The sequence below is a fragment of the Helicoverpa armigera genome, chromosome 4 (assembly GCF_030705265.1).
Source record: "Helicoverpa armigera isolate CAAS_96S chromosome 4, ASM3070526v1, whole genome shotgun sequence".
Lineage (NCBI taxonomy): Eukaryota > Metazoa > Arthropoda > Insecta > Lepidoptera > Noctuidae > Helicoverpa > Helicoverpa armigera.
The window spans coordinates 11557526-11581690 of NC_087123.1; the positions used below are offsets into that span (position 1 = coordinate 11557526).

Genomic DNA, 24165 nt, shown 5'->3' on the forward strand with positions numbered 1-24165 from the left:
TTTACATGTTTCTTACCGATATTTTCAGAATTTTCTTCAAAAAAATAATAACCTTCTTTACCTACCCATTTTTTTTAGATAGTAACATAAAAAATCAAATGTCAACTCGGGGATGCCAGAAGAAAATATCCATTGATGATTCGAACACTGAAACCTTTTTATTATTTAAGTTAGTAATTAGATAGGTAGTGCATTGCTTGATATATTTTTGTCAAAAGTATTGTAAACTTGGTCACCAAAATACCATTCTTTAGAGAAATTCCATAAAAAATGGAGATTCGATATCTTTTTAATCGATACAAATATTTTATTTGGCAACATAGACCTGCTATCAAAATAGATCCTTCAATTCAATTTGCCATTTCCTTCAATTTCAAGAGAGCGGCTTCGTTCCTTTCCTACTCTTGGATTTACCGGTCCCGTCCATCTAGATATCCAATAAACAGTGCAATTAACTTTGAATAGTTGAAAATGTCGGTCCAAACGTTACTACTAGACTTCTCGCTCGACCCCGCCCGGCTGGGAGACGAAAGCGGCCAGAAAACAGTATTCGGGCAACTGGAAACGGTGCTGAAAGAATACATACCGAATCTTATTTTAGCCGCCGAGATAAAACTAGAAGGCGGATCACTGAAGCTTTTGACTGGCAAGAAGGGAACAACGGTGTCCGTGAGACTGTTTGACCGTGGCCTTGTCACTGTAAACATTGAATATTACAAAGAGGAGAATGAGGAACCATTAATTAACCTCAAGGTAAGCGCGCCGTCTTACATTACATTAACAAAATATATGATAGTACGCCACTATATGCTACAACGCGTTTGTATTTTACATAAGAGGACTTCCGTCCACTATAATCTTCCAATCACGACGCTGAGCGCTCTACGATCCAAATTTAAAGTAGGGTTGTTCAAACATTCATTTTAATAAGTAAACATGGATTTGTTTCGTTAGTGATGAAATTTGTGGTGATACAACTCGAATCATACACACATGGATTCCACAATTCTTATTGGTATGCCTACTTCAATCAATAATAAACTGAATAAATTAAAGTATAAAAATAATATTAGAAAAGAAAAATCTCCCTCTGAATGCTAATAATCTGAGTAGGAAAATTAATAGTTTTTTTTTAAATTAAAAGTTACAATTAACATTCAAAACACATGATGACATGAACATAAATATCATTAGAAAGACATTAAAGGTTTTTAAAATAAAAAGTTAAACAGTTATCCTATCCTTCAGTAGTTGATAGCAATTTTCTTTCTTACATTACCTCACCTAGATTATTATACATTTTTACGTTTATTAGCCTTCAAAGGGTTAAATAAATAATCAGAATAATTATGGTAAATTTATGCAAAGGTTGAGCGTATAAATTTGTTTTCTAGTGCTCTAAACTACTGGAAAGTTCGGTAAGAATGTCATTGGACTGCGAAAGGGTAAAATTATTCCCGCCAATCAAACGGGGTTATAAATTTGATGTTTATCTCACTAGTTCAGGTTAGCGACCGTACTGGTTTCATATTTTATTATTACCCCTATTTTAACTTAGTTTGATGACATTACCCTTACGTAAATATTTATTTTGGTTTTAGATTTCTATGTATTTTTTCTTTTATTACAACTTCATATTTGAAAGTGAAAATACACTCTTATTTTTATATTTGTTTATAGTTTAAAATATAGAAACACGAGAGCACGGATTATTGCAGTTAATTCTTCAATATATTTTTATCTTAATCAAACCATCACATTTCACATTTTTTCTCTGTTTACAATGTTAATTTTATTCATTCCTTCATAATAATATTTGTGTTTCCAATTTGTTTTCATTCTTAGATCAGCAGAAGCTTTGTTTTGATTATAACATTACATATAAATTTAGTCACCCATATAATGATCTATTTTCACCAAAATTTACTTAAGAAAAAAGTTGAAACAATCTTTATCTGAGAATGAACATCCCACATTTGGTAACACATTCATAGACACAATTCGGTCTCCTTTGTGTCTTGCATTGCCTTTATTCAGGTCTTGCATATAAAAGGCTAATTGACTTCCCGCTTTGAGTCTCAATTGAGAAATAACAAATTCATACCATTACCAAATTGTGTACAGCTAAAATTCACTCTGATTTTTTTCATGATCACTCACTGGCACTTTAAAATACTATCATAACAATGCACATAGGTTTACTTCATCTACATAACAGGATTATGCTTTGTACACCCATCCAATTTTATGACTAATGTTTCTATGCATGTAAGCCTATAAGAGTTCTCCCAGTAGCAAACTAACTGAATCTTCCAGTAACCAAGAGGACGCTCAACCTTACATTTTTTGGCCTAAAATTTGTACTACTATGCATGTTAGACTACCTGCATTCATTTTTCGTTTTTTGTTTTTCCTTCTTTATGATTTATTTTTTCAATAGTCGGCGAGAGTATTGGAAAGTCAACTGAAAAAATACATCAGTATCATAAAATCTCAAGCTTACGCGCCGCTAAAGCGATGCCTCTTCGGCAGGTATTACCCAACCTCAGGTATGTGCCACCATTTTATTTTACGCTATTATGATTTACGGAAGTAGATTCAAAATAAAACATATCTTGTCAGTAGTCCTATTCTTAGAAGGACGATTTTATAGCAGCAATCGTCTACTTCTCAGCCTTTACATTCCTAGGAAAGCAAGTCTTCGCCTAAGCCTTATTTAAAAAAAAAAATTGTCTGCCAGATTTGTTACCCATCCAACCCACCCAGTTAAGTTATAATTATATTGGTTCTAACTATAATATTTGTCCCCCTATCCTTTACGCAGTTGTACAATAACGACTGCTGTACCTACTAAAACATCACAAGCATTTACAGCTTAACCGATTCAGTGTAGTGGGTATTTTTCCTATCTTTGGGTCTATTAGCGAACAAATGTTTCGTAACTTTTCTGAGGCGCCTATTGCCAAACACATTGAAGGCTCCTCTCTAGCACCACCACCTGCCATGAAGTGACTTAAGGTTACTTCTTTTCGTTTCTATGATAGGACCTGAATGCTTAGTCTTTTGCAATGGCCAATTATTATTTCAGCATATTGCATAGCAAAATAGAATGAAAAAATATGTGAAATAACCATTTGAACGTTTTAATTTGTTATAAATACTCGAAGCCAGCCCCAATATAGCTGGGAAAAATTAAATTAGGAAGATGGTGATGGTGGTAGATTGCTTGGCATATCCTTTCGCAACTTGTGCACTCAACCACACGAGTAACAGTGGGTGCTTATCGCCTAACCTTGAACGAGTGTCGGGGGTCTGCTATAGTATATTATATCTATGGTCACCACTTGTTTTTTGGCTAGTCGTAATCCAGCAGCGAACTTAAGCGGTTTAATAACATTAATTAATTAAATTCGTTTCAAGTGTTTACAAGTGAACATCTAACAGAAATGGCCGCTAAAAAAAAGTACTCATTTTGGGCAGGTGCTGTAAACCTTTTGCTATAAGTTTGGCTCGATTGATCATTTATTTTTCTTTTTATTGCTAACGGAATATTTTTCCCTGTTGAAGCTGCTGAAGCAGTAGTGGTACAATTTAAAACGGGTTTATAACTCCACCTCTTCCCAGTTTTTACATCTGATATTAATTAACTATCAAACTTACAAACCTCACTTTAATGTAGGTAAGCCTAATATTTTTAATAGCTCAATCAATCATCATGATTTTTTTATTTAAAAGGTTAAAAACTCTTGAAGTACCCGCAATAGCCTGAAACTGATGATAATTTCGTTATCTGCATGACAAATAAAGAAAGACACTTTCACCCAGGGTACCCCCAATGTCATGCTCTTCTGTGGCGCCTTCCACACTGAATTGGTTAATAATTGCACACTTAACATGTTACACGTACATATTATTAAGACACTGACCAAACTTACAAAAAAGAATATTCCAAAAACTTCTAGGTTCTGATTATAAAATACTTACTGACAATACAATTTGAATTCGCAGACGAACGTCTACTAGAGTACGACATCGACGCAGTAATATTCGATGAGCAATCTCCTTTCCAAAGAGTTCAGATCGTCCATTCCAAGACTCTCGGCAATATGTTGGTGCTAGACGATTTACAAAGTAAGTTTACTCAACTAATACTTCACTTCGTTTGTTCAACTGATAACACATGTAACCTACTTCGATTGTTCTCAGATATATCAGAGGCTGATCTCATTTATACTGAAACTTTGATGCAGAGGGGCAAGGAAAACTATGAGGGCAAAGAAATCGTCATCTTAGGTAAGGAACTCTTTTTCGCTTTCCCGCCTTTTACCATAAACAAATGGGCTTTTTGCACGCGAATGAAACATACTAAGGAGGATTTAGACATTGGTAAGCAAAGTTAACACGGTTCTGCTTTACTAAGATGGCGGATCATAAAATCCTCTATGATGGTTGCATTAGTAATGCATGCGTAAATAATGATTGTCTTGTTAACCCTTCGGTCGTCTTGTTACGCATCCAATTGACTCTCGGACACCAATGAATTGAAACTAACAACAATAATGTTCTCGAATTGACACTTTAAAATATATGTTGATGCATTCGTTTTACAAAGACTACTCTTATAGCTGAATCTTTGATTTAGGCCTCCCTAGACTTAGGTAGCTATTGCTCAATAGAGTACTCTTGTACTGAGTTCAGATAATCCAGAGACATACATTTGCAGTCCCATTAAATTTGGAACCTTCGAATATTATTACTCTAAGTTTTGAACTGAACTTTACGTAACTGTAAGAAGCCTATATACAGTGACATTAGGCTAATCTCAAGGTTTGCCTCGTAAAATCCGCATGCATAAAATAACGTCATCGTCTATTTGCACAACTTATACCCACGGTTTCACCCGGTAACCACTTCATAAAGCCAAAACCCTTTCATTATTACGTAAAATGCATCAATTGGCACAGTTTCAAGTCTTAACCGGTTTGCACGATATTTTTTTCTAGGTTTTCAGTATTTCCCTTCTATCTAACCCCTTGCATGACCCGCTTACTTTCAATAACAGGGTACTAATTGTTTCAAGGTGGCGGCGACGGGGCGCTCCTATACGAGCTTCTCAAGGAGAAACCTAAATACGTGTGGATGTTGGAAATCGATGAAGTAGTGATGACTGCTTGTAACAAGTACCTGCGGCCCATATGCGGCGATGTCCTCGAGAGAAGAAAGGGGCCTAATTATGAAGTAATTTTTTGTGCTTGTTTGGGGTGCCGAATTTGGAATAGGACATTTAATTTGGGGTTAACAACACCCATTGGTATGATTCATGGTATCATAAGTAATCATAACACCATTAGACCATACTGGGATACCTAAGTGAAATGCAATGTCCATAACATTTTCAGCATGTTAAATAGATCTTACACGTTGAAATGCTAAGGGGTTGTTTCACGGTACTTTGGTCATGGTACCTACAAAATAATCGTGCTAAGACGATTTTGAACTTACGATATGGTCGAGTAGGTACACGAAATATTAAATTAAACGCTGATTGTCTTTAATTTGGACGCTATCGAGGTTAAAAGGGGTCAAAGTATTATCGAAAATATTAATTTTCGTACATTAATTTCAGCTAGACGATACTAGGCAAGTTTTTACCTTAATTAACGGTTGTCTGCGGTTCGTCTATGTAACTATTTTCGTAAAGATATAGTGATCTTTGATTTTTGGGGATTTGGCGAGTGGCGACATAAACAGTGTGTCGTGTCGTGTATTTGCCAAACAGTTTTTAAATTAGTCGTTTTTTATTTTATTCTCCTGTCCACCGATTATGTTATCCTGTTTCCGTGCAAAAAATAGAACTTTGATAATCCTCGTTACAGCTTATCTTACACGTTCCTAAATCGTTATCGTCATTTTGAACACTATGCTTAAAAAAAACAGGCCTAAAATGTTATCAAAAACCTAAACGATTAATTATCATAATAACTATAAAATTAGTAATGGCGTCCTAGACGATTGTCGGCCACGGCAGCTGTTCTCATGTAAGGAGATCAGCCAACTGCGCAGGACATCTTATAGTGCACAAGCATATACGCAGAAATAGGTAAATCATAAACTTTTATTAATAATAAAATAAAAAAAAAAAATAAAAATAATTTATTGTCTCAAATAGTTTTTTACAAATATGAATGAACCCTGAACCCCACACTAGGATTCCCTGTGTTGTGGGGTCCAGTGTCTTTCAATCCGTGACCATAAGGTGAGTGCAGTAACAAAGACAATAGTTTAGGTTAATTACGGTTTACAAATTAAATAACAAAATTAAATTTAGTAGTTTCGGTAGTGTAGTAATGTGTGTGATGTAGTGAATGAAGTGTGGGAAGTGTGGTGTGGTAGGTGTGGCGAGTGTAATGTAATGTTGTAGGTGTAAGTGTGTGAGTGCATGTGAGAAGGGTAAGAGTGATTGAAGTGTTAGTGTGATGTTTACTCGTTTACTTATGTGTTTATTGTTACTGTTTTATTTTGCTTTTCTTATGACAATATCTTTAAGACATCCTCTGTTTGATCATAATCCAGACTGAGTAGCCAAAGGGAGATTACTTTAGAGCATTTTTTTTTTGTGAGCTTTAGAATTTTGAGGGTTTTATTTACTTTAGTGTACAGATGAGGGCCCATGAAAGCAAACGATCTTCTTCCAAAAGTTTTATTAATATGGGGTTTATCCCAGTTCACCAGACGACTGGAGCGTTGCTGAGATCTGCAGCTGCTTAGTGACGTTTTGTGAAATCGCAACGTAGTTGAGAGAATGTATAGCTGCCTGACTCTCAGCACCTTAGCTTCTGCGTAAAGTAAATTAGTGCGATATCTAAACGGTCTCCTGTATGCAACTTTAAGCAGAGCACGCTGTGCACGTTCAATTTTCATCATATGAGATTTAGCTGCAGATCCCCATGAGACGATACAGTAACTGAGAATTGATTGGCAAAGTGAGAAGTAAACCATTTTTACTACAGCTTCGTCGGCCACCTTACCCAAGCGCTTGAATATATGAAGCAGCATTCGAACTCTATTACTCAGTGTATTTATGTGGGTTGTCCATGCAATTTTGCAGTCTAGATAAATACCTAAGTATTTTATGGAGTTGGTGTTTTCTATTTGAGGGCAGGAGCAACTATTGGAATTTTGGCAGGAATGGAGACGAAAGTAATAGTTTTACGAGGTGCTGTGCGCTTGGAAGTAAAAAAATTTACTGCTTTAGTTTTGTCGATATTAAGTGTCAGTAAGTTATTTTGTAGCCAATTTGCTGTAACTGTTAAACCGTTTTCAACTGCCGATTGGACATCATCCCAAGATTTACCGTAAAAAATTATGGCAGTGTCATCTGCGTACGTGAATAGTTTGGCTTGAAGGATATTCATCGAGCAAAGACCGTTTATGTACAAAATGAACATTGTAGGGCCCAGCACGCTACCTTGCGGCACACCGAAATGCACAGTGGATGGGTCACTGTAGTAGTCACCCATGACAACTCTCTGTGTTCTGGCAGATAGGTAGGAGCTGAACCATTCTAAAGCACTGCCACGAATGCCGAGTAGATGCATTTTTTGGATCAGTATTTTTCTCGAGACCGTATCAAACGCCTTCGCAAGGTCCAGGAAGATGCCAGTGCACGCCATACCTTGATCAAGATTATGAGTAATGAAATCGACTAGATTTGTGACTGCATCTTCCGTGGACCTGCCGGCTCGGAAACCAAATTGTTGATCAGAAAGTAATTTGTCTTTCTCTAAGTAGTTTAATAATCTTTTGTTAACTACTTTTTCGAGAATTTTTGAAAGAGTAGTTAACAGAGAGATAGGTCGATAGTTGGCAGGAGTTTTAGGATCACCACTTTTATAGATTGGACAGACATTTGCTATTTTCAAGCAGTCAGGAACTGTACTTTGAGATATGCTTAAGTTGCAGAGAAAGGAGATGGGTTTAGCCAGGATGTGAATGCAATATTTAAGCACTTTATTATTAATACCATCTGGCCCAGAGGCTGATGCCGATTTGAGAGTAGTGATGATTTTGGCAATTTCATGTTCATCTGTCGGGGACAAGAAAAAGGCGTTAGGGTTGTTGTTAGCAGGAGAATAAAGTCCTATGTTGTTAGCTAGTTCAGTTTCGGTTAACTTTAGCTCCTTGAGGGTTTTTGATGCAAGTTCTTCGCCGACCGTTGTGAAATATCCATTGACTTTATTTAGAGTACTAACGGAGTTATCGTTATTTGCCAGAAGCTCCATGTTACTAGATTTTTTGTCTTTGATGTTGCATATTTTCTTAATTTCTGACCACATTTTTTTACAGTCACCCTCGGTATTTTGTAACTGTTTCCGTTCGTAGTCTAATTTAAGATTAGTTAAGATATTGTTACAATAATTTCGGTAATTTTTGTACTCTAATTGTATGACTGGGTTATTAAGATTTTCCTTTTTCTTAGCTTTGATGTGCATTAAATCTCTACGCCTGATACATTTTAAGAGGTTTTTACTAATCCATGGCTTGATTATAATATCAGAATTGCGGCAAGTACTCTTAGTAGTATGGTTATTAATTTTGCTCGTTAACGTCTCAACAAAACCCTCAAATGCAGCCACGACATTGGTTGACCCATAAAGCCAGTCCCAAGATTCATTTTCTATGTCTTGTGTCAAGTTTTGGTAGTTTATTTTAGTTTTAATTTTATCAATAGGAGTCCTAGGTAACTCTCTGTGCACGCTGAATAAGACTGTTTCGTGATCAGTTATACCTGTTTCACAAACAATTACTGTGGCGGGATTTTTGGTTTTAAGCAGGACGTGGTCAAGGCAGTTATTACCACGAGTTGGGAAAGTGTGGCCTGGGTAGTATCCGTGATGGCTGATTAAATCTAAATAGTTGGTGGAGCGATTGTCACAGAAGCCCGGCTTAATATCAAGGTTTATATCACCAACTATAGCGCAGGTTTGACCTTTGCATGAATTCATTGTGTCTACTAGAGACTCGTAAAAATTGTTTATGTTAGCGAAGGATGGTGATCTGTATAATGCAATGATAGACAGTGCATTACCAATATTTATAGTTACGCAGTTTGAATCTTTGAAAGAGGGTTCAGAGACATTGGCATGAAGAGATGATTTTGTGTAAACTACTATCCCATCATTTTGATTAAAGTACTGTTTTGAGTTGAAACAAGTGTAGTTATTGATATGCGGGCAGACTGACGTAGTATCGAGCCAGCACTCGGTTAGTATAATGATATCAGGTGAAAACTTAAGTCTACTTAATAATACCAAAAAGTTGTCAAAGTTTTTTCCAATACTCCGTATGTTTTGGATTACAACCGAGTACTGTTGTTCGACTTTACCGAGATGTTGTCGACACTTATCTATTGAATCTATTTTTAGGCTTAAGGCAAGGGATGTAGTATCAATTTCATCAATAATTTTATTTGTTATATTAGCCATTGAAAATTTTGAATGATGATTGATGTATCATGAATTTGTTTTTGTCTGTCGTGCCGGGATAACAGTCTGTCAGCATAAATAAATGTGAGTAATAGTGTATATGTGCGCGTGTAGGATAGTTGAGTAATGTGAGGAAGTGGATTAAATTGTTGTAAACGTGGAGGAAAAGTGTGATTGGTGTGTAAATAAGTGCTGTGTGGAATAGTAAAAGACGTGCAATAGTAAAAAGTTGTGTATTGTGAAAACGGTGAGTGCGTGTTTGTAAATTCGGTTTTAACAGTGAGATTGTTTATTACGAGAATTGTGTGATAGTATTGATAAGAGTGTGGGTTAAGTGTGTGTAGGTCGAGTACGTAAGGAATGTTACAATATATAGTAATATAACCAGCAAAAAAGTACATGCAAAAATTAACATTTACAGAATTTGCAAAAAGTACATTAAATAGTCATATCGCGCCCTTAGTATTACCAGCGGTGGGTTGGTCTGACTGTTTTAATTTGAGAAAACTGTTTTCATTTTTGATGAGAATCGACGGGGCACCTTGTTTCTTGCGAAGGAAAACTCTGCCGTTAGAGACCCAGCAGTATTGGTATGATTCGACTTTGGCCAAGTCACGAGCAAGGAAGAGAAGCCGTTTAGTTTTCGCGGTGAGATTCTCCGAGATGTAGACCGCAGCTGCAGGTCCCGGCAGGCCCAAGTGAATAGTGTTCAGTTCATTGTTCCTATTTTCATTATTATATTTTTTTGCGGCTTTTAGAAAGTTTTCTTTGACGAGAGTGTTCGTAAATTCGGCAACGACCGTGCTAGTCTGAACGTTTTCTCTAGAAGGTAGCCTGTAGACGTCTTTAATTTGTGATTCCGACAGGACTGTCTTAATTGCACCTGACGCAGATGAAATTAGTTGATACAGTTCTTGTTTTGACTCGCCAGATTTTTTCGGGACACCCCTTATTTCGATGCAGGTTTTCCTGGAGTTACGTTCCATTGTTTCAATTTTATCCTCGAGAATATGGATTTGAGCATTGTAATTGTTGCGTTCTCCCTCCAGTTTACAAATTTTGTTCTCAATATCCTTCATTTGACTAGAGATAAAATCCACATTTTTAATAATCTCTTTATTAACAGTTTGAATATCACTGTTTTGTACTTTTATGTCTAATATATTATTTTCCATAGAAGTAATGGAGAGGTACTGCTCTTTGATTTCGCGTATACTAGCCTCCATAGCTTCAAATTTTATATTTTGTTGTGCGATCAATGACTTAATAAGTTCCCTTATGTCACCCGTGGTGTCCTCTAGCGGCGACTCCGCAGAAACACCTCCGACATCATCAATTAACCGCGCGCGTTTATAGTTTCTCATTGTGACGTTGAGCGGAGAATTTGAAGAGTCATTTCCACGAGTAGAGAGGTCTGGGTCCGATACAAATAGTTTTGGTGGCGTTCTGGTAATGCTCATGTTGTTATAGCAGTAAATAGATGTCCGAGTTAGCAATCTTAGTAAATGAAATTACGGCTATAAAACACAGCAGTGGTAGTGTAACTCTAAGCAGCGCGCAATTGCCGATTCGTTACATATGTAGGTGTTTGAATATTATAGTAATGTCCAGTGATCCTTAATAACATCGGTGCAGCGATGAGTCAGTGACGACGATGCGCTGTTCGCAGTCCTAGTGTTAGACAGAGATGAATTATCGCACCTGTCTCTTTAAACGCCCGGGTGTGGGGGGCGCACCGCGGAGACCCGTAGTAAGTGAAGTCCTCGGCGGTAGCGGTGGCTGTGTTGCGCTAATAAGGTCGAACTTCGCTCGTCAGTTACACTTATTTTAATGATATAGTCACTAAAGAAGTTTTAAGTATGACCTCTATTTATTTTTAATTAAAATAAACTGACACACGTCTTCTCACAACCAAGTCTCGGACGAAAAAGATATAATATTGCGTACCTATATTTTATTACACCTTAAAAATGAAATACTTTTACATCATATAGGTGAAAACTTACTAGTTCCTTACATTTAACCAGTAAGAGAAATAAATTCCCACTAATAACATCGGAGGCATGATTCATTTGAGTTTTGCATGCGATAGCCAAATAACTGTAGGTAGGTACTACATTTTGCTGTAAATATATTCTGGGCTATTTATAGCGTGAGGTGTCAACTCGGCTTCTATTTGGGTTAGGTGAAACTGCATTCGATGTATAACGGAATTTCAGTAATAATTATCGCAAACTAGGATTAGATGGAATTTCCAACTAAAATGTTTTGAATAGGAATAGTTCATTTCATACATTGGTTATTTTGTATTTCTTTGTAAGCGATTTCGAACTGATCAGAGGCCATGAAAATACCCCATATAAATATGGACTGTCTCCAACACAAATCCTTGGTTAAGACATGTTACGCAAAACCAATTCAGCAGCAAAAGTCTATAGATACCACTTAGGCCCTTCTAATAATCAATAATCTTATTCGAAATAGAGTTCGTGAAGTGGGTCTGTCAACCCGGTTTCTCTGTAACTTCCCGACTGCGCTTCGGCTCAGACGCAGTGCGTAACGACCTATAGATAAGACTTTCATATCGTCTTAGTTTTTAATACCCCCTTTTTCTAATCTTCCAGGTAATTGTGGAAGACTGCATGCTGACCATAAACAAGTTTATATCTGAAGGCAAGAAGGTAGACTATATCTTCGGAGACCTCACTGATATCCCCATTTCCGAGTCCGCGTGCGGCGAGCTGTGGGAGTTTATGATAACCATACTGAACTCCTCCTTCAAGATCCTCAAGCCTAACGGGAAGTTTATGACTCATGTATGTATTTTTTAAGAATTTTGATAATACCTATTCGAGTATTTGAATGTAACACCAAGAATTTTTGATAAAATATTGAATATGTAATCTAGTCGTAGTGTGGTGTAGTATTGAATATGTATTGTATGTAGTAGTAGTGTATCAATACAAAAACAACACATACATTACAAATACATTACATATTCTGCATTGTAAAAAACAAAAATTATAATTACTATTTGAGCACTAATTGGCAATTATTTAGGTCAGAAATGATTTAAAAAATGTAATTAGTAATTAGGCCTAAATTGGCTATTATATATACACGAGTTTACAAATACGTCCTTGGTATTTGTAAACTCGTGTTTTTGGGGACAATGCCCTATTAAAACTCGTCATACCGCAATCTCAAATATGCCAATTTGATGTCTAGTCGGCGACCTCAATCACTTACGCCGCGAGTGCTATGAATTGCGCATTGTTAATATGCAGTATTCTCATATTTCGTGAGCGCCCAAGTCCTTCAAATAGTAAAACATAATTTCCAAATTGTAAATTACTAAGTAACTGCTTCCTTCGGTTTCGCCGCGTCCCGGGGTTACTCCCCGTACCCGGACAAAATATACCTCTGGGGTAGTATAGATGTATGTGACAATTAACTCATAATCCTATTATTTTTCCAGGGCAACGGCGCCACGTCACCGGAATCCCTGGAACTGTATGAACAGGAGCTCGCGAAACTGAAGCCCCCGGTCAAGTACACGAAGAGCAAAGCCTTCGTGCCGTCCTTCCTGGAGGACTGGTACTTCTACCACATAGCCTTCGAGACCACCGACAATGGGGACGCTTAACACCACACCAAAGACAACCAAGCATACTTTTTACTAAGTCATTTTAAGGCCATATTCCTAGGTATAACCACACATAATAATTTTAAAGCTCTGCCTGAATTAGGGTACGTTTTTTACGATTTTAAACGTAGATTTGCTGTACTGACTGTCGGTTTTGTAATAACATTTCTGATTAGATTAACTGGTGCGCATACCCTAGTGAGGACTTTGCAGATTTCTTTGAAAGAAATTGACGACCACTTTACAGAGTTATTTTGTATTATTAAAACGAATGTTTTCCTAAGTTTTAGATGTGATATACATTTGACCGACTCCGCGGGTGTCGGGCGCGGAGTTGCGGCACCATACGGTATTAAAGCAGCTTTAGCTTATACGCGTGTAGGTTATAAGAAATGTAGTCACACTACAGATTTTTCCGTATTATTAGTATTAGTTGGAAGTTTACTGTTATTTGTATTGATACATGCTTGTTCCTTTAATTGTTTTATGGATAATAAAAGTATTTTGACAATGTTGTGTTTCAATAAAATTTTGCTTCTAAATGTTGTTCATGAGAATACACAATAGAGGAATAGCCAGTTTGATTACAGGTGCAAGATACTTCAGTAGAAGCTTTTCTCAATGTTGATGGGACTATGGGTTTACTAACACATCAAAAATATAACACAATATTATATTGATAACTTTATAAAGATAATTTACAAAAAAATTAAAGACATTTATATTTTATCTTAGATACTTACTTATATGCCTGTTTCTATATATCATGTGATCACAGTATAATTAGCATACGTGGAAATGACACGAAATTAAGTAAAAACATCGAAATATCATTTAAGATTCGCGTTTGAAATAAGATCTGTTACATGCACGTTTTGTATGTTGAAAAGCTGACTTGAACTAGCAACAGAAATTGTAATTTTATTGTCAAAGTTAACTGAAAGCTGCATATTCATGTTTTTTATTTATTTTATTGTGCAGTTTATGCCTTTTTCTAGTCTTTAGTACATAGTAGGCATCTCGAAGAGTAGTCAAGAACCTACGGGCAATTATCCTCTAACGTCATAGGTTGACTGATTACCTACATTACAAAATAATACCATAAGGTATAAAGGTACTAACTAAACCTGGGGTATTAATACTATTTTGTACTTAAATTGACGCAAAATACTATGTAAAAAATCCTATTTGTTCAATATAAAAGCACATAAACTGCACAATGACATAAAAGACAATATGCATCATTAGCCGACCATATACATTGGATATTGTAGTGGCCTATCTATGGTTAATGTACGTGACTCTCAAGTACTAAAAGAGGGGAAAGATTGCCAAAGAGAAAGGTGCGGTTGTAGTATAATAATAATGTAACTTTTCTAAAGTAATATGTACTTTCTTTCAACATGTATCTTAGACATCAATGACTCACAATGAAGGAAACATTTTTGAAGAAATGTGGGCTTACAGTTTGAAATCGCCAATCCGCCTTGATAAAGCGTGACGCACATTCCTATTTTGTATGGGAAGACAGGCCTCTGTAGTGGGGACTATAAAAATGCTAGTAATGTTAACACATACAGAGCTGCTTGAAAAACGTTCCAAGCACGTTAATCATACAGATCCGAGGGTATTTCCCAAATATATGGTCGGCTATTTAGTTCTTACTTCTAACAGGATCGTGCGCGGTTCTATAACAAATATCTGTACAACGTTAGCTACTCGGCTTGTCTTAATCTGGCGAGTCGTTGTGTGAGCTCGTCTTGTTCCTGTGAGACGACAGTGGCGGTGCCCACTGAGGTGCTCGGTACTCCTGAGGGCAGCTCCATGTTGAGCTCCAAACTGAAAATTAAAATATGAGATTTTAAGTAATGGGATAGGTGACTGTTTTTGAAATAGGTGAATGTAGTTAGAAGTTTATAATTTAATGCCTGATGAATGTTAAATTACTCATTTTAATTTGACTAATTATCACCACATATCATTTGTGACTGTAAAATTCTTATTTTTATGATACATACAGTTGTAAAAGTGTGAATTTTTAGCTTTTTTCATAGCTGGCTTAGTTATCGTTATCTTCAATGAAGGAATATGAAATAAGTTGGCCCTCCAGTCATGACGACAAAGAGGCCTTCAGTGAAACTTTGTAACATACTAGAGACTAACCATACAAAAGGTGGGTAGTTCCAAAACAAAATACATACCCAGCTTCATCAGCAACTTGCTGCAATAGATTATCAACATCTCCCTGAGGCACTGTGGTAGTAGTGGTCTGTGACATTGCATTCTCCATGTACGAGGACTGCACATCCAGGTCTTCAAACTGACTCTCGAACTTGTCCATGAGTGTTGATATCTTCTCTAAGTTCATTGATTTCATTGCTGCGTCCATTGCTTTTACTACTCCAGCCATGGAGTTTGTGACCTGGAATCAAAAAGGCAAGTGGGTGAGGGTCTATTAATTTTTGTGCCTGGTAACCCTGATTGATGTAGCTGTATCTTGGACAACCCCTTCCTCTCTTTCAACATCAAGCAAATTAAAGAAAAGGTGAAGGTTTTGACGTATAAGGAAGTTCAGGAGTTAGCGCTAGATAGGTGTAAATGGAAGGAGCTGCACCGACAAGAGCTGGGCTCTTAAATTAATGACGATGAACCCTGATTGAAACAGGTCTTAGCTCAGCACGACTCAGAAGTACGACATTAGACATAGTACCTAGCTACAATGTAAATCCTTCATTTCTTATTATAATTTTCGGAATCCATAGTTATTTTGTAGTGTGAAATTTCAAAATAATATGAAAATTATTGACAATTGATTCTCATGTTTATGGCACACTATGTTAGGTCTTTAGTCCAAGACAAATATGATAACAAATTAATGGTATCATTATATCACAATGTAATGTCTTTGTACATTATTTACTTCTCTATTGTTGTGTCAACCTTATCAAAAATTCTGAAATAACTCAGTCATTAAAACAGTGTCCAAATATCATCTCTGCCTTGCGTATAGGCTTAATTAATTGTTCAATCAGATGTACATTTTGTAACTCCTCCACAGCCCTTATTGGTATGAGTTCTTTCAGTGGACTAAAGTTGTTTTGACTATACAAAAGTAAAGCCTTACCTTTCTAGTTGTCAGTGCTGTTTGCACTCTGCTTGACACTGCATCTACTCTAGCTGACATCCGCAAGTAATTCAATGCCTGATTCTTCTGTCTGATGGCATTCTCTGCATGTATCCGAGCCCCCTCCAAGTTGCCCTTCTGTATTGCCTTTTTAGCTTTCTCCTTCTCAACCTTTTCTTCTTTTTCGCATTTTTTAGAGTTTCTCTCTAACTCTTTTACAGCAAATTTTAAATTAAATAGGTGTTCTGATGAAAGCGAGTTAAGGATTCATTTTAGTGTGACACTGATAATAAATACATGGATTCTATTCCTAATTAGAATCGTAACTGGTAAAGATAATTAAATATAAAGTGGTCTGTTGCAAACTGTGCAAGGCATTTAATACCAAAATGATGCAATTGGTGAAACAATATTGCAGTACTTTTGGATGTTTATAATTCTAACAGACAGCAACAAAATAACATACAACTTATAAACTGTTACTGTTACAGCCTTTTTATCGTCCCACTGCTGGGCACAGGCCTCCTCTCACATGGAGAAGGATTGAGCATTAATCACCACGCTTGCTCAATGCGGGTTGGTGATTTCAGACTTTATAGTCCAGGTTTCCTCAAGATCAACTTATAAACTTAACTAAAAATTATAACTGTTGATGATGAATTATCAGCCCTTATGAATCATATTCTTAAGAAGGTTACAAAGTTGTTGCAAGCTTATCATACAGTTTTAAATGGTTTTAAAGGTACCATTCCAATGTGTTGTATTATACTCACGCGATTCGTATGCTGTGGCACCATTACCAATGGAAAAATGATTTCGAAATACATCAAAACAAGGTTATATTGACCAAAGTAAATAGCAATGACAAAGTAGGGAATACCTTCGATACGTTCCATAGTTTCTTCGTATTTTCCTGTTGTTTTTATTAAATCAAATGCCAGACATCATACACTGAATTTGAGCTCCATGGAGATGGTTGTAAATTCTTTTTTAAATCAAAAATACAGTGTCAAAAACTTAGGAAACTATAAAAAAGGATACTTTCCATAGCGGACGAAGACATTTCGTTCCCCAGTTTGACGGCTTTTAAAAAACTTTTAACACAAGAAACAATAGGCGCGAGGACCTATAAGATTAGCACTAGGCACAGCCTTAAATTAGAAAACTAACAAGGAGCAAATAATAATTATTTGGACGATGACTCACAGTCAGAATCAGTCATCAAAACAATATAATTTTATCTGTCAAAAGTGTGAAAGAGAGGGAAGAAAAGTCGTGATTGTGGCATGATTGTGGATGTTTTACTAAGTTGCAGGAGTTGCAAAACAAAATAAATTACTTTTTATCATTTTAATTGATTCATGTGACACAAAATCAAGTCGAAATAAGTCTTGTGGAAAGCAATTTCTTTCATATTTTTTCTACTGCGAATAGAATTGTAAACGAGTGAATGAAAATTGAATGAACTACATTGTCTATGCATAAAATTTTCTCAATGTTGGTCAACTTGTGTATAACAACAAAATGTCAAAATAAAATTGAATTGAGTGAAAAGTGTTCGCTGCCGGATTTTATTTGGAAGTGAGAGAATCGGAGAGCGTCAAATAATCTTTAATATTTATAGAAATCCTTTAAGAAATTAATTTAGAAATAACTGTATTTAAATTGTAGTGCTTCCGTTCTTTAAGTTTTAATATTATTTTTGATTTTTGCTTAGTTAGTGACAAAGACAGGAATTCCAAACATAGTATCGGATAGGTAGAGGACATTCGCTGGGCGTAAAAAGAAAATGGCGTGTGCTACTCTCAAAAGAAATTTGGACTGGGAGTCCATGGCGCAAATGCCTGCTAAAAGGCGAAGGTGCTCACCATTTGCAGCCAGCTCTAGCTCAAGTCCTGGAATTAAAGTTTCTGAGAGCAGACCTTCGTCATTTGGAGAATCCGTTATTGCACCTGTGAAACTGACCCCAGGTTTGTTTATTTTTTTATTATGTCTTTTGGAATGTGATGAAGCGTTGCTACGTTTTAAGGTTTATTGAAATAATAGGCGTTGATCATTGATTTGTATATTTAATCAGCTGTATTATCTAACGCCATTGTTTCCACTGCATCATGAATATTTTTATCGCGTTAGAGCGAGATGAGTGATGCATGAAGACCGTTGCGTGGATTTTTTCATGTCCTTTTGTTGGTTTTTGTGTCCGATGCCCAGCTTCGAAGTCTTTGTAATATGAATTGTGGGTCGGTTTCTACTATACCCCGACTTTTTTATGTTACATGCAAGTTCTTCTGACATAAATATTGCTTTATCAGTCGAAATATGGACAGTACCTACGCGAAGTCTGAATTTAATACGTTTCAGCACATTACTAATTAACTGGATGACTGGACATTTTACACAAAGCTGTTAAATGCCTATGTGGTCTTTTTACATATAATTATGCATACATTTATTACATATTGATTCAAAAACATATTTTGTGCATCAATGCTTCACTATGGATATTGACTATCAAGGTTTTTTTCTATTCAACTTCAAAATGGTTTACAGGCTCTTAAAGATTAATGTCTATCATAATTTTCTTGCATTGAGATTGGGAGTATGAATTGTAGGCAATGTTTGTATAAAAAAGAACAGCTGGTTGGTTGATGTTATTTTTTTTTACATACAACACTTTATAGATACTTGAATACTTAAAAAAGTTAATTATAATTAAAAATATCAATGCAGTAATGATGACCCAGATGATCAGTTAATATTTATGCATACATATTTTTTTGTTAGATGCATACATAACAAACAAGATAATTGCATATATCTTATTTTTCCTCGATCAAGTTTTTTGTAGAACTCAAGTTTTTCTTGAAATGCAAATACCAAAGACTAATAAAAGAAAAAAACATACATTATTGCTATTGTAATATAACCTTATTAATCATTATGCATAAAAACTACTTCAAATGTAAGGTTGCATGTATTCCTAAGGTCATGCAGTTTGTAAACACAATATTTATAGTGCTCATTATTTATTCAAGTTTCATCCAGTAATTTTTTGCCATGAACAATAAATGGTATTGCTTAGTTTAGTAATAGCAGTTATAAATGAAACATAACTTCTTCATCTTTTAACACTATCCTTTTTTGTGCATGTGGTGATTAGCACTTATTGAAGATTCGCCTGACATTTCAATATTAAAAGTTTTCTGAGCATTCTCTTTTTAAAACCTGAATAATACACAAATGGTTTATTAGTGTTTCATACTGAAATAGCCCATTTAGTTTTATTGAATTGTAAGAAAATAAGAAATAGCAGATTTTCGTTCATAATTCAAGTTCCATAAAAATTAACTGACTCATTACCCAGATTTATTAAAATCAACTTTTAGTATGCTTTTCATGAACATTTATGCTTTGCACAAACAGGTCACCGACCACAGCCTCAAACAAAATCTGGCAAATGGCATCTACTTGTAACTTAGTGTCTGTGTCACTTCAGTAGCAGAAGATGTGAATTCTAACAGGCATACATATTAGCTTGTTAGTTGCCTTATGTGCCTTACCCAGCACATCAAACTAATACACAGCTATGAACAACTTTGAATTCACTCCCTAACTCCATATTCTTGTATCTTCAGAGCGCATGGCACAGGAGATATGTGACGAGATCAAGCGTCTGCAGCGTCGTCGCCAGCTGCGTCTGACTAACGCGGCGGCCTCTTGTTCCTCGTCCAGCGGCTCCGAGGGCGACTGCTCCCCGCCGCATCGCTCCACACACAACACACAGAAGGTGCACCACCGTGCCCTCTTCACTTTCAAACAGGTACTGTAAATCTTCAATAAGTCCCTAATTAATTACTTTTGAGGATGGGGGCCTTATTTTAGCACCAAGTCCACTTTGACTAAGAATTTATACATGGTTAGGGTCAGACATAAGAGTAACTCTAACCCTTTACTTAGAATAGATAATTTAGTTCTAACCTGCCTGGGTAATTGGGTTCATGGAAGCAGATAAGGCAGTTCTCATTTTAGACTCTAGTGCTCAGCTGCATTCTGTTAGACTGAGAGCAGACCCATAATATCATCGGAAAAATGCTAGGACGTTATTTACAAAATTACATTCAACATGCGTTGAAATTTTACCTAATTTCAGCAAAATTATACTTCTGTTGGTATTTATTATCATAGCTAACATGTTATTGTGGTTGCTCATGAAAAAAATAAATGTATATTTCAGTACCAAATCAGATAAAGAAAGCAAAAATTATGCAGTTTACACACAATTTTCAATTACAATGGGCATTGTGTATAAACATGTGGAATATTTCTACTTCTTTGGCAACCTAACGGCCCTTCCGTGTTTGACTAATAAATTAAATTGCTAATTCGTATTCACGAAAATTTACTTTATTACAAGACAGTAAACACTTTCAAGTCATTTCCTTTCTCAAATGACATTGTGTTTTTGTGATCACCATAGAGACAAGGCCTCTATTCCAACCCGTGTGGGCTGTGTTCCAAGCCCCACGAAACAGGGGCTACAAAACATGACAGTTAATTTGAATTTTCTAATTTCACACCTTCCAAAAATAAACGTCACAGATGTAGATGTCCATTGACGGGTTCGATCGATTCGTTTTGGTTGCGGGCTAACTTATAACTTTTGCGTTTGTATAAGGCTTATGACCAAAAGTTATCAAGTGCAAGCATATTATGTGAACCAGTCATACATAAGTTTTTCCGACTTCCAAAAACGGGGCTAGTTCTCAATTCTTATTTGTTAGATACCTTCTTTTGTGCCACTTGACTGATGAAAAACTCGCATTCGTAATATCTATGCTTCAAATCTCTTAATCTGTCTTATCTGTCCAGGTGCGCATGATCTGCGAGCGAATGCTGCGCGAGCAAGAAGTGGCTCTGCGCTCCGAGTACGAGTCGGCGCTCAGCACCAAGCTGGCTGAACAGTACGAAGCCTTCGTGCGCTTCAATCTCGACCAGGTACTGTCATTGTAGCTTAAAGATTGCACCTTTTCGTCTATGTGGTATTGGAAAAAATAGTTGATGTGCTACAACTAAATGTATCATGTAAAAAAAATCGGTTTTGTTACAACTTAGGAATACTTATAAGCTCAACTATCTTCAAAATTACAACTTTTCAAAAGGTTCTCAATAACTTCTAAGAAATACAATTTATTTTCTAGTGTTTTATCTCTAAAAAACTTTTTTAGGGAAAACAGACATGCAAATAGTTATTACTAATTACCATTACATGCGGTAATTAAAGAAATAAGCATGTTTAGGTAAATGATGATAATATTTTATCTGTCGTATGTAAATGCGATAAAATAGGTAATGTCATTATCTAGTGGCAAGTACGATTGTTTAGACTTTATTTTGAAATGATATCAATAACGGACGCTTATTGATAACATTGAGCTAGCTTTCACACGCTTCTTATCTATTTGAATACACCACAGAAATCTATACCGAAATTACCCCTCCCTATAAAACATTACCTGTCATGCCTCTTTTGCAAAAAAAAAAATAATTTACAAATAATTTTTTTTATTACAATTGAAAGAAATTGTGAAATTTGCAGCCGTTTCGCAACTAAGTAACTTAACTATCTTCATAATGTTTTGCAACACAATATCTTTTTTCTCCAAGATTTTTTTTATATGTTCCACAACAAAAATGATCTGACAAATAACATGTCGTCAACAGGTGCAGCGCCGACCCCCGCCCGCGACTTGCATGCCCCTGGGCATGGACGCCGAACACCACATGCACCAGGACCTTGTCCCCAGCTGTGAGTATATGACAGAACTTTTTTGTGTCACAACCTCCTTGACTAAGATTGATTAGCTGTGGTTGGGAACTTTTTTAAGATTTTTTTTATTTTGCTACTCCTCGTTCTGGTAATATTGTTGATTGATTGTTTTTACAAGACTGTTGTGCGCAGATACCATTATTAGGTACGCGGTGTCAGCGGGTACTTGTGCTCGGAATTTACTTGTGTGAAACACTTGGGTTTAGCGACAAATATGCCAAATTATGGTTTTGCTTATGTGTATGTTAACCTAAATTTGTAAAGCACTACAGCTGAGGTGGCACAAAATATCACGATGTCAACTTTATTCACGTCTCTTGTGAAATTGCTAACTCATGTTGACACAGTTCGACAAGGCAAGTGGTGCAATAATTGATTAGAATCTAACATTATATTTGTCTATTTTCAGATCTGTCCTAATGACAACGGAGTCGGCATTGCGGTATAATACTGCATCTATATCAAGACAAACATATTTTGGTATATGTGAATATTATATGCGGGAGTAAAGTATCCTAATGAATCAAGACATTGTGATTGCTAGTGGAATCTGACGCTGGTTAATATTGCGAAACATTTTTCACTAAACGTACAGTATTATTGTACATCAATAAATGCAGTTATTTCCCACCACAGTTAAGTTTTTTCAGTTCAAAGTTGTCCAATAGCCTTAGCGTCGCAATATTGTCCGCGTGAGATTCCACGGTTTAGTTCATGCCACATACACATAATTAGCTTTTAATGCTTTAGGTAAGGTACGCTGGATAATTGTGTTCATAGACTGAGGATCGACGAGACGAGCTACGTACGGCCGGACACGACACTCGGCCCTGGCTAGTGTTCGTAACAGAAAACGGGTTTGTTAACAGAATTATGTCTATTAAACAGATACGGATGACAAGTATACACTTGTATTTTGTATATTTTCTAAAGTAACATTACGGAACCTGTAGTAACATATAATCTACACAAATAATAAATTCACGAAGAGTGCCTCTTTAATCATTGTCCTCAAAAGTGCGAATTAGTTAGCCATAATTATTTTTGATTGATGATTATTTTTACTGTACTTTTCTTTATAGTGTTGTCGAATTATAGTTGTAGTTCGTAAATTATATTTAATTTGATTGTATAGGGCTCGGCAGATGCCAGCCCATAGCTCTACTTGAGAGACGGCTCTTGTATCAGACAGTTCGGGATCCCTTTAGTACTATTTAAAATGTATTCTTATCTATAACGGCGATCTAGCCAATATTTAACTACTACTGAACTTATTTCCTCGAAATTAACTCACTGATACATGGCTTTTAGAGAATGATTAATTAGCTTTATTTAAATTTTTAAGTTATTTTTTTTTCTCAATAATGTATTTTGAATGATACTGCGTCGCTGTCGACGAACACTGCACTCGACGAAACATTATTGGGTTTGTTTTATAATAATTGTTTAGTTGTAACTTTTTATTGAATACAAAAAACGATATTTGTTACCAAGCATTATTCAATAAAAAATAGGATAGGACTTTTTTTAAATTGTATTATCAGCTCTTTATTGTAGGTTATTGGCGATTAAGAACTGAAAATAAATTAGCTAAACACCCATCATCGGATTTTCATTTCTTTTTGTCCTCAAACTCAATCCATGTATCCTACAGAAACCATTGTAAATCGTACAGTCGCAGTCACTCCGACATGTAATTTTAGCAGAGTATTGGACGGGTAAAGCAATAATTAGGTATTGTGAGTTAGTTAATTTTAAACCCCCAACATAACGTACTCCTATACTTCTTCGCTGATAAGTTTGACCGCTATGGCTGTCTGTGGCACCGTAGCTCCTAAACCGATTAATAAATGAGATTTTTTAGAAATAAGGTAAAATCTGGTTACTAAATGCCCAAGAATCTTTATTTCATTGCACACGATTAAAAAATATGTGCCCTCAATCCAAATGCACACATTCAGAACCTATTACCTCACCCTGGTGAAGTGGCTTAGTGATAATTTGTGCCGAGACCTCTATATTGTATGTAAGCACAGAGGAAAGTAATGCCTATGTTCAAGGTTTTCAAATGGAAGAATACTAT

At 36.0% G+C, this 24165-nt stretch overlaps 3 protein-coding genes across 3 annotated transcripts; 2 read left to right on the forward strand and 1 right to left on the reverse strand.

Moving 5' to 3' along the window:
* The first annotated feature begins 344 nt into the window (after nt 1-344).
* On the forward strand, nt 345-13451 carry LOC110374554 (spermine synthase). The gene is made up of 7 exons (XM_021332307.3): nt 345-753; nt 2441-2549; nt 4009-4131; nt 4207-4293; nt 5081-5238; nt 12110-12301; nt 12964-13451. Exons 1-7 carry the CDS (start codon nt 472-474, stop codon nt 13129-13131), a joined length of 1119 nt encoding a protein of 372 aa, XP_021187982.1. The 5' UTR covers nt 345-471; the 3' UTR covers nt 13132-13451.
* A 1279-nt stretch (nt 13452-14730) lies between these two features.
* On the reverse strand, nt 14731-17333 carry LOC110374555 (charged multivesicular body protein 1b). Its single transcript, XM_064034257.1, has 4 exons — nt 17297-17333; nt 16256-16500; nt 15333-15553; nt 14731-14970 (listed from the first exon to the last, which is right to left on the reverse strand). Exons 1-4 carry the CDS (start codon nt 17316-17318, stop codon nt 14847-14849), a joined length of 612 nt encoding a protein of 203 aa, XP_063890327.1. The 5' UTR covers nt 17319-17333; the 3' UTR covers nt 14731-14846.
* A 571-nt stretch (nt 17334-17904) lies between these two features.
* LOC110374556 (akirin) lies at nt 17905-23090 on the forward strand. Its single transcript, XM_021332309.3, has 5 exons — nt 17905-18225; nt 19891-20075; nt 21125-21250; nt 21977-22061; nt 22492-23090. Exons 1-5 carry the CDS (start codon nt 18045-18047, stop codon nt 22500-22502), a joined length of 588 nt encoding a protein of 195 aa, XP_021187984.1. The 5' UTR covers nt 17905-18044; the 3' UTR covers nt 22503-23090.
* Nucleotides 23091-24165: the final 1075 nt, after the last annotated feature.